The 18,277-nt window shown below is 38.6% G+C and overlaps 1 protein-coding gene across 1 annotated transcript in view; it reads right to left on the bottom strand.

Moving 5' to 3' along the window:
- The window catches only part of ANKRD52 (ankyrin repeat domain 52), a 73,714-nt gene that overhangs the window by 14,793 nt on the left and 40,644 nt on the right, over positions 1-18,277 (bottom strand). Inside the window, exons 10-23 of the mRNA XM_081319920.1 lie at positions 17,800-17,914; positions 17,101-17,183; positions 15,853-15,970; positions 14,903-14,971; positions 13,837-13,977; positions 12,676-12,753; positions 12,028-12,139; positions 8,669-8,740; positions 8,272-8,473; positions 8,028-8,115; positions 6,033-6,150; positions 4,420-4,639; positions 2,586-2,673; positions 219-302 (exon numbers count right to left, since the gene is read on the bottom strand). Coding sequence (XP_081176046.1) covers positions 219-302; positions 2,586-2,673; positions 4,420-4,639; positions 6,033-6,150; positions 8,028-8,115; positions 8,272-8,473; positions 8,669-8,740; positions 12,028-12,139; positions 12,676-12,753; positions 13,837-13,977; positions 14,903-14,971; positions 15,853-15,970; positions 17,101-17,183; positions 17,800-17,914 — 1,588 coding nt within the window. The remainder of the gene's footprint in view (positions 1-218; positions 303-2,585; positions 2,674-4,419; positions 4,640-6,032; positions 6,151-8,027; positions 8,116-8,271; positions 8,474-8,668; positions 8,741-12,027; positions 12,140-12,675; positions 12,754-13,836; positions 13,978-14,902; positions 14,972-15,852; positions 15,971-17,100; positions 17,184-17,799; positions 17,915-18,277) is intronic.

Consider the following 18,277-nt stretch of genomic DNA (forward strand, 5'->3'; position numbering starts at 1 on the left):
ATTCCATGGCATACAACTTCATGGAATGAAGCCTGGGTTTTGCACTATGTAAGACAGGAACTATAGGAGTAAGACACCAAAATCCATGCTGCTAATTTTTTTAGTCTCTATCGTATATCTTGAAGGGATATATCTCCCATTCAAATTATGGTCTGATCAATGATACTGAGTAATATAACTAGTATGTCCAAGAAGAACAGGAAGACACAATCACTCACCTTCCTTTGGCATCTCTGCTATTAACAATCTTGGCACCCAATGCTTCAACAAGCATCTCAGCAGTGCCGTCCTGGTTGTTAATTCTGGAGAAGAAAGAAAGTGTGAGAAGAAAGTAAGCAAGCATGGGTTGGTTTTATTTATTTCAAGGAGACAAACAAGTACAAAAGCATTTCAAGACCTCTCTACTGAATCTGGGTTTCAGAGGTCCAAAACAGATGGAGAAAATTCCCACAATTCCAAATATTAGACAATTCCTTCAAGAAAACTCCCTACCAAGTTTAATGTCCTGTTATCTACTTTCTTTTTGGGTGTAAAAATAAGAAAAAGCTAAGGAGTAAGTCACCAGAGGGATCTGCTATTCAGTCTTGCCCATCAACCCCTTGTTGAATTTGTAGGTCTTGGGAAGAAAAAAAAAGTTAACTGTTTTGCTAGCAGTGTGAAACAAGCATTCCATAACTCAGTTGTATGTTCCAAAATACAGGTAGTCCTTGACTTATGACAACCAGGACCAGAATTTCCATTGCTAAGCAAGACAGCTGTTAAATGAGTCGCACCTAATTTTACTTATTTTTTTTGCCACAATTGTTATCACTGCAATTACTAAAGTGAATCAGGCAGTCATTAAGCAAATTCTGATTCCCCCATTCATTTTGCTTATGGGAAACCGGCTGGGAAGATTGCAAATGGCAATTACAGGACCCTGGGATACAGCAACCATTGTAAATATATGCTAGCTATCAAGTGCCCAAATTTTAATCATGTGACTATGGAGATGCTGCAATGGTCATAAGTGTGAGGATTGAAGTTAACGTTTTTTTTTCCCATCACAAGCACAAAATCCAGAATATCCAAATAAAAAACATATATTCTCTCCTGTTTGAATAGAACAATCAATTTAACCATTTCTGCTTTATATTCCTTGCTGTTGAAATAATATGTATTTCTATTTGCATTTAATAATCTTTATATTATCATTATTTATATTAAAATTCACTGCATTCTTTCAGATTCTTTAACCTTAAAGGGAAAAATACTTTTTTTGCATCCATTTTAAAACAAAGCTTTTCTTTTAAAATGTTTCTGAAATCAAAATGTTCTAATACATCTTTAACTTCCTCTTAACATATATAAAGTTCATTTTCAGATCAATAAAATTCCAACTAACTCCAATTAACTCATTAAATTTAGATCACTCCCTCCAAGTTACATATTTTTTTTCTTCTTGTATACATCCTTTTTAAAACTATTTTTTTCTTTAAGCTAATATGTTTTTTTCTTTAACTTTCTCTTAACATAGATATTTTCAAATGCACTTTCAATAATATTTTACAAACTTTAGGAATTACTTAAGCATTTTATATAAAGGAAAAATACATTCTCAAACTTTTGATTTAGACTTTCTTTCAATTACAAATATCAGATTGATAAAAATCCATCCTAATACCAACTGACTCATTAAGTTTAAGTCACTCCTTCCTGCTTGTCTTCATGGAATAAAATCCCTTTCTTCTCTGGAATGTTTGTCAAGTAGCTCTAAGTGTCTTTTTCGCTCAAGGATTTCTCAATGTTGTTAATGTCCATGAGGAAAAAGTCCCAAACTTATCCTTTTAAAAGTTGCATATTTTCTTGGATCTCTTGGAGATTTCAATTGTGTTGTGTTAAAATGTCCAGCTTCTGGCTATGCTACCTACTAGAATAAACTGGAACTAGTAAGGTTAGGACAGGGGTCGGCAACCTTGGCTCTTTTATGACTCGCGGACTTCAACTCCCAGAATTCCTGAGCCAGCTATGCTGGCTCAGGAATTCTGGGAGTTGAAGTCCGCGAGTCATAAAAGAGCCAAGGTTGCCTACCCCTGGGTTAGGATATGCAGCTAGTATTTCTATAGAATATAAAATTACAAAAAACACAGTATGGCTAGCATAGCAGGTAGAAAATGACTTCTGTACTAGAAAGCAAAGTGGTAAATTGTTCCCTTATCTTTTGACTTCATTTCTGGGCAAGTGCATTTCTTGTGATAGTCTGGGCTGGATGTAACAGCTAATTTTATTTTATTTTAAGACTTGTGTAGTCCATTTGAGGCTCAGAGGTACTCATGGAAAGAAAGCTGATATTCCAAGCTGGCATTTTGCTTTGTAGAATTCACTCTGTCATCTGTAATTTTATAGAATCTTAAAAATCTTAAAATCTTAAAAAGGTGAGATACCAAGAGAGGTTTTATACATACACAATGTAAGACTGCAATTTTGAGAGACAGTTTCAAACTCTACTTGAAAAGCAAAATCCACCTCTTGTTTGCTAAAAATGGCAGATCCTAATGCTTTTGCACAAACATACACTTAAATCTCCATGATCTACCAAGACTTACACTGCACAGTGCAATGGAGTAAAAGGGTTTCCTTCTAGGTATGCAAATGGATTGTGTTCAAGTAACAATTCAAGACAATCTTCATGCCCTGGAAAGGGAGAAAAGAATTTATTAGATCACCTTCTAACTCCATGGCATTTTTATAGGCAAAATCTAGGATTTCTATGTGTGAGCTGTTTTTTAAAAAATCTTTCAGATATTCAGGCAGCTTTAACACAGGCTGAAATTGGAAATTAACAGCCATATCTTTTTGAATCTTGAATTAAATGAGACAGTCTGTAGCAAAGGCGGCGTTTACATATCATAACAGGAAAAAATTGGCATAATAAATTCAAGTTTGAATGCAAGACATGCACCCAAACACAGAGATACTTTGCTGAAGCACTGTTGCTTCTTCCATCTAAGCATTACAATAATCAGGAATTTGACACTTCAACACCATTCAAACCAGAGTTATAATGAAGTGCTTCTAAATGGCCAGGTATGATTAGAAGTCAGATTTTAAGTGAAGTTTGGAGTTGATTTATGAGTCCTGGCTTGTTTGCAAGTATTTGGCGATACCTGCAGGTTTATTTAAGTTACACTGAAATGCAGAAATCAGTGTTGTTGGGTTTGTTGATAAAGATAGAATGGGAGTCAGCTGCATGTTTTTTCACCTTCTATATTAAGGCAAGATTTTTGCTTTAACATGATATATAAATCCTGACAAAGAAAAGTTCAGTAAGGTCAGATACCTTTCAGAACACTACTCTAGAGCAAGAAAAATTTTCCGAATTGAAGTAAGGAACTACAAATTAATCAAAATCAATACATGAATTGTATGATTTAATGCAAAAAATAAAGCTTATGATGATGATGATAATGATGATGATAATGATGATAATGATAATAATAATAATAATAAAAATAATAATAACAACAACAATAACAATAATAATAATAAAAAACAATTTATGTTATTCCCTCATAAGAATTTTAAGTTATGTTTTGAAAGAACCCACAGAGTTTCTGGAAATGTTTATCAGATGATCCAGAATGAGAAATCAGGGATAGCAAATATGCTTGCCAGAAAGACAATTTACCCACCACCACTGAATTCTCCTGCAATAAAACAGCTGAAAAGATCATTATACTGAAGAGGAGCGGTGTTCAATCTTCATCCACCAAAGCCAGTATGAACAAGATACAATCTAGAACAGACATGTCAAACTCACGACATCATGTGACGCCGTGCAACCTATTGGGAGTTTTGGCATTGCCGGCAATGGGGTGGCTTCCGGATGATGTGTCCAGCCCATGTGCCGGCAGTTTGACACCCCTGGTCTAGAACATGAGTGTCCCATCAGCCATAGGTGACCCACACAGGATTCCTTTTGGGCATGAGGGAAAATTTTAAGTAGGATTTTTGGAAGGCTTGGGAGAACTCTCTATTTTGCCCTCCTGTAGGCAGAAAATGTGGACACCATCCACACTGGCAATGTCCTATAAACATACATCCCACAGCACCTGGGAATCCAGCCATAAGATATTTGCCACAAGTAATCTAAAGATCTTGACAGATGACTCTGAGAAGGAAAGATCTATCCTACAATCTATTGAGCCACTGAATCTGTTGGAGATGTAATCACCTTTCAGGTAAACAGGTTGCATAAAACTGTTGAACATCCATAGTTTTAGCCATCACAGTCTTCTGCTGCAACCATCATGTCATATTATAGCAATTAACTTTGCCAAGTGTTGTAGCAGTGATTTAACTGGACAGATCTTATGGTAGTCTCTCCCTGGCACAAGAAAACAACGAAGGAATGTATGCATGAGTTTCTACATTTCTTACCACTGTATGAAGCCCAGTGCATTGGTGAATAGCCACTATAGTCCACTACAGAGTCCAGAGGGTCAGTAGAGAGCGCTGCCTGCAGCAAGGTCCTCAGGATTTCAGAATGCCCACACACCGAGGCAAAATGGATCGGGGTCCGGCCCTTGAAATCCCGACACAATACAAAGGCATCATGGTCCAGCAGTGCTGCAAGGCAGTCTTCACAGCCAGTAACAGCCTACAAAAAAAGAACAGCAAGCAATGAAAAAAAAGTATCTATCACAAGTGGAAATAAGACTTGCAAAGCAGGCAGTCAAAATATTTTCTTTATTCAATAATTCCAAGTTGTTGTTTTAATATTTCAGTCCTGTCCGACTCTTGGTGACTTTATAGGTAAGTGCTCTCCACGCTACTCTGTCGAGCACAGCTCCTTTCAGTTGTTGGAAATTCATCTTTGTATCAGTTTTGATGCTATCAAGCCAGCATGCTTTTTGCTTGCTCTTTCTCCTTGTTCCACTAACCATCCCTAGCATCATTAACTTCTCCAATGATTTTGCACACATGACATGGTCAAAGTATTTCAGTCTTGTAATCCAGGTACCACGTAATAATAACAATACGTCTTGCACTATAAACAATAAAAACTTTTATTTTTTTCGTACGAAAACTGATGCTGCCCAACTAGCATTTCTTTTGCCTAACTATTCCTTTCCAGCACAAGCATGTTTACAATCTTCATACAGGTAGTCCTTGCTTAATGACCTTAACTGGGATTGGCAAATCCACCACTAAGTAAAGCAATAGCTAATAGGAAATCACATGACCGCAACTGTGCTTTCTGGCAGGAAGGAGACAAGACTACTCTTGTTGTTTCACACATTTGATTCTTGTTTGCTTCTACCCCCACCCCCACCCCCCACCCCCTTTGGAATGTCTGCTTACAGTCTTGCACACATCAAAAGCAATGTGATCGTGCCACAGCTGAGGCAGGGAGCCATGGATGCAGTATACCACCCACTCATGGACTTGAAATCCCCCTTTCTCCATTCTCTTCCATTTTGTGGCAAGAGAAAGGGGAGGGAGGAAAAAAGCAAGCAATTTTGGTAGACAGTCTCTCCTTTGCCCGACCCTTCTTTGGCTGCCAGTGATTGCACTGCTTTTGATGGGTAGAAGAGCAGTTTACTATCTTGAAATCTGTTTCAAGAAAGAGATTTATCTTCTATCTCTCTGCTCTGCAAAAATGGAATAAAGGGGGGGGGGGAAACACAGGTCAGACACAGGACAACCTGTACCGACTATAGGCAATTGCATGACTGAAGGATGCTGCAAAGGTTACAAATGAAATTATTTTTTTTCAGAGCAATGTTGTAACTTCGATCACAGAACAAATGATTGGGAAGTGAGGAATACCTGTACAGTATACCAAATCCCAAGCACACTCTCTGGAATCAGTGGCAAGTGTGACAATTCAAAGATGAGGAGCAGACAATGATTTGCTCACTATGCTCCAATATCTGAATATCTAATTTTTCACATCCACGACTATAAAACTATTTCAGGATCTTGTTCGATCAATTCAACGTAGAGCTAATTTAATAACCTAAGACTCTAGAAACAATTCCTCCACTTACCCCCCGGTGCAGTGCAGTCCTGCCTCTTCTGTCTGCTGCATCCACTGTGGATCCCTTCTCTAGTAAGAGATGGACACAATCTACGTGGCCATTCATGATTGCCAACATCAATGGGGTCCTGTGAGAAAATCCAGAATAGGTCAGGCACTGGTGGCGCAGTGGTTAGAATGCAATATTGCAGGCTAATTTTGCTGACTGCCAGCTGCCGGCAGTTCGGCAGTTCAATTCTCACAGGTCAAAAAGAAAGCTTCTAGCTGTTATTGCCAATTTTAGAAAGAAGAAAAAAAAATAGCAGAAATGGAAAAGCCATTTGGATGGAATATACTAAGAAAGCTTCCAGCTGTAGCTTTGCACTAAAGAAAGCTTATTTCTGTGCATCTTCTTCTATAGAAACAAGTTGGGTTCCCAGTTCTAGGGATTTTTTTCATTATAGATAGCAAGTAGAAAGGATTTTGCTTTAAAAATGATGGTTAACAGAACAAACCAAGCTCAAAATTCTAAAAAAAACACCAAGTGCACATATTTGAATTCATTAGGACACCTTCTTGTGGATCAAGCAGAGGGACATAGCTTAAGATTACCTCTATCATCTGCTCATATTATTTTCACTGAAACGTATTCTTTCCTGAGATTTTCAGAGAGCTAAATATTCCTTTTGCCCATTTTTTAGTACTCTTATGGTGCTCCAATACACTTATTTAGTACCGCATACCCTCTCTTGAATTTTTTTTTGAAACGTTGTAAAAACTGACTTCTCCTGTAAAGTTTTGCAGGCTTAACTTCTACAATTTGGAGTTAGACTTGGAGCCAGGTTTGTACAGAGCTACATTTGAGGTTTTAATGATGTTCTATTTGTAATTATATTTTAATTTTTTTTTTAATCCCATTTATATCCCGCCCTTCTCCGAAGACTCAGGGCGGCTTACAATCTAAAGCACAAATCAACTGCTAGGAATCAAATCTGATCATGACAGTTTCTAAATAAGTTAAAAAGAAAGACTTTAATTTATTCAGAATATTTGTATGCCATCTGCTCCTTGGAGAAATACAATTAAAATAGACAGTGAAATGGTTCAAACAACAAAATAGGACATTTTAAAATAATTAGAAAATAAAACTTACTAAAACTATTACTATTAAAAGACCTAAATAAACAAATTTAAGCTTCAATTAAGCAAATAAATTAAATAATAAACAAACAGTGAAATAGAGAGGTCTGTCTTTAACGCTGCTAATACTTTTTGCCCCATCATGGAAATAAAAAAATATATTCTACAGATCTGATGTCCCTATGGGAAGATGCACAAAAGTTGCCTGTTGGTAATCATGGAGTGTTGAGCAGGCTGTTTAAGAAGAGGCAGCCGTATCAGTTTTTTGCTCTTTGACCACATAAGACATACACCCTTGCACAAACTTTGAATTAATCACTGGAGGCAAGCTGTGAAACTGTTTGAATATGGAGGCATCATTCACTACCTGTGCTCTTTATCCCAGGCCAGATGAAATTTCTTGAATAGTTTGAAGGGTCACTCCATAAAAAGCATATCATAATAATAAGCTGTGGGATTACAAGCACATAAATCACCAAAGCCATCTGTCTCCTCTCTAAGAAAAGGAATTTACTGACAGCAAGTATTTTTAAAAATCCCCTCTTTTCCACTGATGCTACTCAACTCCCCAACTTCAACGCTGGATCTAAAAAGACTTGCAAACTGCAAACCTGACTGATATTCAAAGGGAAATGTATTTCAGGTGTTTCTCTTCTATGCAGAAGTCCACTCCCAAATGAGCAAGAACTCTTTAGTCTGCACTGGGGTTCAGCTGGCTCTCCAGTCCTTAACTGCCTAGACACATTCAGAGCCCAGCTGGCAGTAGATGCAGTCCTGCTTTGGATTTGTACCGCAAACTGGAATTTGTAAGGATCAAGCCCACTCCTGCTGGCCACTGGAATGACTTGTAGACCAAATAAGTAGATATCTATAGCTGGAGACTTACTGTCCATGGATGTCCATGACATCAGTGATGTCGACTCTCTCTCCACTGTCAATGAGAAGATGTAGGGAATCTGTGTTCCCATAGGCAGCTGTAAGAAATAAAAGGAGAATATAATGAACAGGACTTCCTGCTTCTTAACAGCTGTCATTTCTTTAAAGACTCAGTGGATGCCCCAAGTCTCTTTGCAAGAGCAACCAAGAGAAAGAATCCCAGCCTCTCAACAGGAAATAAGACATGCTCATACCAGCAGCATGGAGCGGTGTCCACTTCTTCTTTTTCTCCTTCACAAGAGCAGAAGCACCATGGCTGGTGAGCACCTCCACGCATTCTGTAGAGCCCCTTTCCGTGGCAAGATACAAAGCTGTCCGCCCTTTGTGGTCCCGCACATCCAGGTTCACCAGGGTTTCGGCAAGTGTCTTCAGGGCTTCACAGTGACCATTATAGGCCTGAAAGCACATCAACAGACAGACTGATTTAAGGGAAGCCATAGATCAAGAGGAATTTAATGTAATGATGCAGACCTACAGTTTAGGTCCCCTTTCCTCACTGCAAGAAATGTAACATTGACATTCGAATGGTAATTACTGTAATTAAATTTGTCCCAACTGTACCCAATATGGCTTTATAATAATGAGACTTACAGCTAAGTGCAAAGGGCTGACTGGAATGGTGCTTTCCACATCGTCTAGGCAGTTAAACGACATTTCCAGGAGCTGAAATGAAAAAGCTTGGAATCTAATTTCAACCATACAAATGCTTCAACAATCTAGCTCTTAGAACCCCTGAGATTTATTTATTTAACGTATGGGAAGAACCTCTGGGAATAATGACTAAAGAACCTATATCATTTCCTTAAGTCTAGGAATTATATGTGTTCCCCCAAATTACTGTTATTATTAAAAGAGCCTTGGTGGAACAGTGGGCTAATGCCTCCTTAAGTAACACCAGCTGCCTGCAATTAGTGCAGGTTCGAGTCCCACCAGGCTCAAGGTTGACTCAGCCTTCCATCCTTCCAGGTAGGTAAAATGAGGACCCAGATTGTTGGGGGCAATAAGCTGACTTTGTAAAAATGCCGCTTGGGGGGGGGCAAAAGCCCTAATAAGCAGGCATATACATAGAACGAAGGCTATTGCTAAGCACATTGATTTGTGCTTCTTAGGTTGTAAGCCGCCTTGAGTCTTCGGAGAAGGGCGGGATATAAATGGGATAAAAAAAAAAGAATATGATGAGATAGGTTTTTAATTTAGGAGCAAGGTACAAAGCTTCTGACAACTTGTTTCTAAGTACCTAAAATTTAATTCCTGATCATGAAAGCATTTTCCCAAGGTACTTCAGTAGCACATTATAAATAAATTACTTTGCTGTATTTCTGAAGGCTTTTTAATATACAGTATAAAACATTACTCTGTAATCGTTGTCTAGGAAAAAATAAATACAGGTAGTCCTCAACTTGCAACAGTTCATTTAGTGACCATTTCAAGTTACAACGGCACTGAAAAAAGTGACTTGTGACCATCTTTCACACTTATGACCGTTACATTCCCCATGGTCACGTGATCAAAATTCAGATGCTTCGCAACAGGCATATATTTATGACGACTGCAGTGTCCTGGGGTCATGTGATCCCCTTTTGCAACATTCTGACAAGCAAAGCCACTGGGGAAGCCAGACTCACTTTAACTATGTTACTAACGTAACAACTGAAATGATTCACTTAACAAATGTGGCAAGAAAGGCCGTAAAATGGGGCAGAACTCACTAAAAAATGTCTTGCTTAGCAACAGGGTCTGGGGCTCAATTGAGGTCGTACGTCGAGGACTACTGTATATTTTCCAAATGCCTTACTATACAAACTGCAGGAAATGTTTTTCCATTGCAAGTCTCCACATTGAGGCTTGCAAATGAAGATCTACGGTGAACCAAATGTCTCTGAAGGGGCGGGGACAGCATTGTGGTAACAATCAGCAGCCAGATGACGAATTCTGGCCTGCACCATCTTTCCAGATGAAGGGGAGACATGAGATTGCCTACTTGCACTCCAGAACGCTGCAGGAACTAAGGTTTTTGTGGTCAACTTGTGAGTTGAATGCTTGGGAATTGAGAGATTCCAATCTAGCTCACAGCTATGATGCAGCTTATGTGGACACAACATTTGCACAAACTTTTTAAAGTCCTTTTGGGATGTAATTCATTTATATCTAAAGTGAGATTTTCTGAGTAACAGGATAGGAGAATTCCACTTGGTGAGTCAACATTCTTTCTGGACCAAAAAGGGAAAAGAATGGTTTTAAAAATTTAAAACTGATATAATGGTGTATCAAATAGGCAGTATGTTAGAAATTTAAGCAATCCAAAGGAAACTTTTATCACTTTTGATGGACATATTAAAAAAATAAGGGTTATTGAGATCAGATGTGTATTTTAATTCAGAACATTTTTTTAAAGTAAGTGTAAAATTGAAACCAGATTTCTTTCTTCTAGGCATGTTGCATAAGCAGTTAGGGGAAAAACAGGGAACTATGTTTTTACATATGATAATAGCAGAGAGATATTTGCATGCAGAGATGGAAAGATCTACAAATTCCCACAATGGAGGAATGGATGGTGAAATGGAATTGGTGAAGTGACAAAACTAACTACGAAAAGACAATATCTAGTTTTGTGTCTACATGGAAACTACTTTTAGAATTTTTGCTTGACACCAAAAGAAATGCTATATTAGTTCTGGAATTTGATTAGAATTATGATTACAGAAATGCTGTGTATTATTGAATTTCAGATCAAAAAGTTAATGTATTTTATAATTGTAACTGTATTGAAAAAAATTGGAAATTATTTTTTTCATTTTTTCTCCCCCCCCTTTTCATTTATTCCTTGTACTTTGCCCTTCCCTATCTTTTTTCCAAAATTTTATATTTTTTAAAATTTTTGTTCTTGGTAGAAATTTAATAACGTAGAATTTTAAAAAAAGAAAAGTCAAAACACAAGCTATTTCAAATGAGAGAAAAGAATATATTTTTTAGATTTCTTAGGATGCATAGGTATGAACAATGTTTTAGTGGCTTAACAAGCATCTTCGCTCCTTCCGACGTGATCTGAAGACTTATTTGTTCGAACAAGCCGGCCTGGCCTGATGGGGGATGGGTTGGGATTTTATTGTTGTTTTAAATATATTTACTTATTGTTTTAGCTTGGGCATTTCGTTTAATTCTTTTTTAACTTTTGTATCTTTGTACTTTTATATGTTTGCCCTGTTCACCGCCCTGAGTCCTTCGGGAGAAGGGCGGTATACAAATAAAATTATTATTATTATTATTATTATTATTATTATTATTATTATTATTATTATTATTATTATTATTATTATTATTATTATTATAACAACTACTAATAATGTTATTAATTTTACAGGGCTGAGAGCAAGTAAAAAGTGTGTGTGTGTTTGTGTATGTGTGCGTGTGTACAAAAAGTAAAATTAACAGTATAATGATGAAGGAATGGAAATGTATGCAGAAGCACATCTAAACACGAAGACAAGAAGAGCAATAAAGTACATAGCAATGTCAGTGCTTTTTTTGTAAAAGAAAAAGGTGCCGGAACTCACACATGTCATACAACCCGCCTTGCCTACCCTATAAGGTTCCATCCAAAAAAGGTGCCGGAACTCCGTTCTGAGCGTTCTATGAGAAAAAAAGCCCTGAGCAATGTACACATCTTTCTATGTAAAGCATAATGCTTTATCTGGAAGTTGTCTGGGAAAAAAGGAGTCTATCTGCATTCTTGGAGATTACTGTCTAGCAGCTGATGAGAGTTTATTTAGCCACCCAATTTCTGTATTTCAATATGACTACACTTGTCTCTAATCTCAACACTTCCCAATGCTCTACAAGAATTCAGCCATATAATAATCATCAACAGAGAAAAGTATGACCCTTTCAAGTGTCCACAGAAGTTTTCTCACTTTCAAAGTCCAACTGTCCAAGCTTTAGTTCAGACTTACCAACTCAAGGTTCTGTCGGTTGCCATAGGCAGCTGCGTAATGGACAGCAGTGTATCCCTGTTTGTCTCGGAGAGAGGGGTCAGCACCATTATCCAGTAAGAACTCTAAACAACTGAAATAAATATAATTCAATGAACCCAAGCATCAGATGCATATAAAAGCTCTAAAAATTCTGTGGAAATCCAGATTTGTTATGGTCACTATATTATAAACCCCTTTCACATAAACCACAAAAAAGAAGACACAGTAGCTCCTTCCATGTAAGGAGGAGGAGGAGGAGGAGGAGGAGGAGGAGGAGGAGGAGGAGGAGGAGACTGTTTTCTCTTATATCACATATAAAACACAGACGATTTAAATCCATTCAAGAAAAATGTGAGGCACACACATTGGGCATTTATAAAAATAAAAAGTATCTGTTTAGAATTGTTTTGTAAGTTGAGGAAGGAAAGAACATCTGGAGAGCTCATTTTCTATCCCCATTTAACACAAGCTGAATGCTGAACAATGTGGGTTACTTTGATGGAATCTCGAGAAGATGAATGTTCTCTAACATAAAACATCAACGTGTTGCATTAAAAGTAATGTGGAGAAAAGAAATAACCAAGTTTATTCAACGGATAACCAAGAGAGTTCGGATGAGCTACTCACAAGATGGCCTCCTTCAGTCGTGACTCTTTCAGTGGCTCTTCATCAGTGTCATGGCTGTTTCCTGAATGAGTCTCAGCTCTGCAAGAACAGAAACCTAGATTACTTTCGCCAACATACACAGAATGTGTGTATGTGTTATTTCATGGGTAGGCAATTGATTTTCTCAAGGGACCACATGAGAAACTGAGACTCTTATGGAGGGCCCCCACCCTGCCGCTCCACCCTGCCAACCCCTCAACCACACTGATGCCCCGCCGCTGCCACTGCGGGATGGATTGGGGCCGCTTGGAGGCTGGATGTGGTCTGCGGGCTGTAAAATGCCCAGGTCTACATTATCCAGTAAAACTCTGCATTTTAGAATCTATTACAAAAATTATTCTATAATAATCGGATATGAGAATTTGTTAAATACATAATAGATCAGGAATGATGAGCACAACAATAGCTTAATGGATTACTAAACTGCACCCTTCACGTAGATGAATCACGCCAAAAATTAAGAGTTACCCAAATGAGATTAAACTAACAGAAGTTTATCATCGGCTTCTGCCTTCCTTACTATACAAGGAAAAGGCTTGTAGACATTAAGATGGAGTATACCAGGGGTGTCAAACTGTCGGCCCGTGGGCTGGACGTGTCATCCGGAAGCCGCACCCACCCCATTGCCGGCAATGGCAAAACTGTCCCAATAAGCTGCACGTCATGTGACGTCATGAGTTTGACCTGTCTGGTGAATACATTCCAAGAAACACAGTGAGAATCAAGGCTGACCTTTCTTTGAATGATTTAAAAGCAGGAAGTCTAGTCATAACAGCCTCAAACTTATTTTATTTTTAAACCGAAGTAATTTAGAGCTTGATTTAGATTTCAGAGTTTAGACTTCTAAACATATTAATGTGAGACTACAGGCATTATATTTCAGACAGATGGAAAACTGAAGACCTCCTTTGTTCTAAATAGCTAAGTAAGAACATATACACCGATTCCTTGATTCACAGTATTTCTTAGTATGGGCATTTGCGTTGAATTGTTTCCACAATCCTATCTATTTCCAGGTGCCAGGAAACAGAGTGAGATAATTCCACAGAAGGATTCTCTGATAAGAAAATTGAAACTAATTGCACCCAGGTGAGGCATATCCTTTTCTTTTTTTCTCCCTACCTCCTGTAAGTGTCTGAAGCAGCAGCATAATGTAAGGGGGTGCAGCCTTTACAGTCAGCTTCATTAATACTGGCTCCGGCAGTGACTAGTGTCACCGTACACTGATAGCTGCCATTCGCGGCTGCATAGTGCAAAGGAGTCCTGGATAATAAAAAAAAGCAGGAAAGGAGTTTCAGATACTGTTCTTATGTGACATATAAGAAGGTTACACCAGTTCACCAACGCAGAGGCAGTTCATGATCCAGATTAGAAGACAACAGGGCCAGATTGAAGCAGCTACTCAACCAAAATAATAATAAATAATAATAAACCTTTATTGTCAAAGTACAACATGTGTACATTGAGATTAGCTGAGCCTCCCACCGCGCTCTCTCCCCCCAACACACAGTGACAACAAACCCTCCATCCTACCACACCATGTGAACCAACTACACCACACACCGGCCTTCCAAGTCAATTCTGCATAAGATTATGTCCCATTTAAAAGCCTAACAGCCCATGGATAAAAGCTATTTTTCAGCCTGTTGGTACGGCTGGCTATATTCCTATATCCCAAGTCTAGCCAAGTAACAAATGGAAGGAATGAGAAGTCTGAATCCTCTTCATTGCTTTTTAAAACTGCTCTGATACAAAAAAGCATTGCACAATTGTAGAGTTTTATTCTCAAAGCGGTCTTTACAGATTGTTTTACAAATGCCATTTTAACAGATCCAGAATTCAGTCTATGAGTCAAGAGGGGCTTAAATTCTAGTCCTGCCATCTTTAAAGCAGACATTGCATCCCAAAATTGCCATGGCTGCTACCACTGTGTTACACCAGCAAACTAAAAAGCAACATACAATAAAAATATTACCCCAAATTCAATTATCCAACTCCCAAAAGCATAGCATTGAGGGTCAACCAGATAGAAAAATACATGTAAGTGAGCACCTCAATCTCAATACCATTTTAACAGAACCACTTATATCTTTAAATTCATTCTCAAGGAGGCCTAGCAACATGGCTTTTTAATCTTGGACATTTCTTTCTCACCCAGGGTCTCAGAGAGACCATGTACTATATTTACCTTCCAAACTTATCTCTCCTCCTCAAGTCAGCTCCGCTGCTCAACAGCAAGTTAAGACATTCAACATTCCTATAGAGAAGCCAAAGGGTAAAGAAGATATCTCTGAATAACATTGCGGGTTTTTGTCCAGATGAAGTGATAGGCTGAGAATTTGTCTCAGTTCCAAACATTAAATGATAACCCAACAAATGCCCTCCATGTACCAGTCGTGCCCAGTCTAGAAGGGAAAGGTGGAGATGGAGAAAGATGCCAGCTGCATTTCTTAATCTTTTACTGCACGATGTAGTAACAGTGGAAGATGATATGGCATGGGGAAATTAATTTACCTCTCCGAAAGGCAATGCAATATTAATTAATATTACTGTATGCAAATAAAGATTAGCCTAATATTTGCTTTGCTCACAGAGAATTGTCTCCACCTGACTACAGTAGTATTCCAAGAATTCGTTATTCTCCAAAGCTATTTTTCTCCAACTGGACAGAAATGGTCAACCCCATACAGATGCTCTTCTAGAGATACTACTTGATGGTCATAAAATGCATCATCCATGTCACTGACCCAATTTTACAACCTTTTTTGCAGCAGTCGTTAAAGCAAACCAAATGTTCGCTAGGGATTGGTTTTGCAGAAAATGTTATAAAATTGGTGATGTTTCTGTGAGATGTTGCAAGCAGCCATAAATGTGGGCCATTGGTCGAGTGGCTGAAATGAGGTGATGTGATGGGTGTGTGTGTGTGTGAAGCCATCAGGACTTTGAAACTGGGTTATAAATTCCCTGGGAGTGGTTCATCGTAACTCTGAATGGTGGCTAAGCAATCAGTCGTAAGTCAAGGACTACCTGTAATTTAACTGTCCTTTCTCTTAATTTAAAGGTAATAAGAATGGGAATCTTTCTTTCAGAGTTATCCTAAGGAATGTCTTGCCACATAACAATAAATTAATTGCTCACCCTCCGGAAGCAGCAGCATGGAGGCAGGTCCTCCCGAGGTTATCTGGCGTATTGATATCAAAGCCTGCAGACAGCACATGCTCGTTGCTGAGTGAGGAGACAATGCTGTACAACTGACCTGAGAATCAGAAGAAAGTGAGTGGTGATTGGTAAATGGGATTAATTTACCATTGACTCTGCCGCAGATACCATGGAAATTATGATTCTGGAATTAAGCTTACTGAAATCATCAACCAATCTTTTCTATATGGAGGAAAGCCACGCTTCATACATACATATTATGCTAGTCCCTTTGGGGATAAAAAAAATGTAATGGAAAACGTAGAAAGGTATAGTAAGCTAAAAAAATAAAATACAGGAGATAAGAATAGGAAATATAAATGATCTAATTTCTACCAACACTGTTTCTGATCTCTCTCCGTAACTTTCTGTTCTTGTGCCAGGGGTAGGCAACCTTGGCTCTTTTATGACTCGTGGACTTCAACTCCCAGAATTCAGCATGGCTGGCTCAGGAATTCTGGGAGTTGAAGTCCACGAGTCATAAGAGAGTCAAGGTTGCCTACTCGTAGGCTATTTCATATACTGTCTTGCGTTCCTTAAACTTTCTACCTTTCTTTTTATGATCTCATCAATTCCATCCAACCAGAACTTTTTCCATCTTCCTCTTCCTCTCAGTCTATTTGGTTTTGGATTCAATCCCCATTTATTTCCTCCACATAACTAAATCACTTTAACCTATTTCTTTTAATGCTAATTAAATCAACGCAACCTTTCTTTAGGCTACTTTTTTTTTTTACACCGGGGATTACATTAGGCCTTTAAATGATAAATCAGGTGCTGGATTGTAAAAAGTATCAGGCTAGGATAAAAAGTGAATGTTATTTAATGCCTATTTATACTTATTTGTAATTATTAATTTAAAAAATGCAGTTAACTAGATACTTAATAATTTACTCCTTCCATCATACTACACACTATAATTTGGATGCAATTTTTACTGGGGATTTTGCTGGTCATATGCAAAAGTTAAGAGTCCCTCTGCAGCCTTGAAGCTATAGGCTTACACCTTGAATTTAGATTCTTGCTAAAATTGCTGAACGTTTGCCAACTGCTAGGTAATAAATTCAAGCCAGTTCCTATTTTTTTTAAGCATTCACGGTTGGCTTGCTCTGAATTCAGCCACATTTTAGAAAAAAGGCTGTCTCCTTAGGAATCACCCCCCCCCCGCCACACCAACAGAAAACTTACCTGAGGAAAGTAGCTTACGACAACAGTCTGAGAATCCGAAGAGAACAGCTAAGTGCAGAGGGAACATGTCATGGATCCCACGCCTGAAAGAATAAAAGATCAAAACATGATAGTACACAAGGCCAAGGCTACAAACAGAGTAGGAACAAAGTGATCTCCACCCCCACGTAGGCACACCCCCACATAAGCACACTGATTTAGAGCCCTGGAGGCACAGTGGTTAGAGTGAAGTATTGCAGGCTAATTCTGCTGACTGCCAGGGATTCAATCCTGACCGGCTCAAGGTTGTCTCAGCCTTCCATCCTTCCAAAGTCAGTAAAATGAGGACCCAGATTGTTGGGGGCAAAAGACTGACTCTGTAAGCTGCTTAGAGAGGGCTGTAAAGCACTATGAGGCGGTATATAAGTCTAAATGCTATTGCTATTTCTACTTTGCATACATCAATTCCAAACTACCATCATCCTCAACTATGCACTGGTATATTCCATTGTCACTGCTCTACTATAAAGTCCAATAATGACACATTTCAATTTGGTTGTAGCTAACTAGCAGAGTACACATTTGGCTGAGCATTACTTTAAGCCAATTGTAAGTGTTGTTTATTCTGTCCTGACCATTCTAATTGGTTAGGAGAGGAAAAAAGTCAGAATTCTAGATCTATGACCTTAACACTAATTTGGATAAGTAATATGCCCTCACCTTGCAGTGTCAGCACCATTCGTCATCAAAGTACTAATTAGCAGCTCGTGGCCATATCTAGCAGCAACGTGGAGGGGGGTATTGCCATATTTGTCCGCACAGTCAATCTCACTGCCTGAGAAACAAACAGATTGCATCAATCTTTCTTCTCCAATTTGCTCAGAGGCAAAAGACAATTCCACTTTAGCCACCAGATCAGAATGTACCACATAGAACAGGGATCGGCAATTAATTTTTCCAAGGGGCTACATGAGAAACTGGAACTGTTGTGGAGGGCTGCCATCCCGTCGCTGCCCCTGCCCCACTCCCCTGCCCCTGATGCTGCCAACACCTCACTCCCCACCCCCACAGCCACAGGCTGGACTGAGACCACCCATGGGCTGGATGTGGTCCACAGGCTATAAAAATGCCCAGGTCTGATACAAAACTACTCACTGATTCGTAAGAATTGGAAGTGATTATAAAAGTCACCTAATCT

Source organism: Vipera berus, assembly GCF_964194415.1.
Source record: "Vipera berus genome assembly, chromosome: 2".
In the NCBI taxonomy this organism is placed as follows: Eukaryota; Metazoa; Chordata; class Lepidosauria; order Squamata; family Viperidae; genus Vipera; species Vipera berus.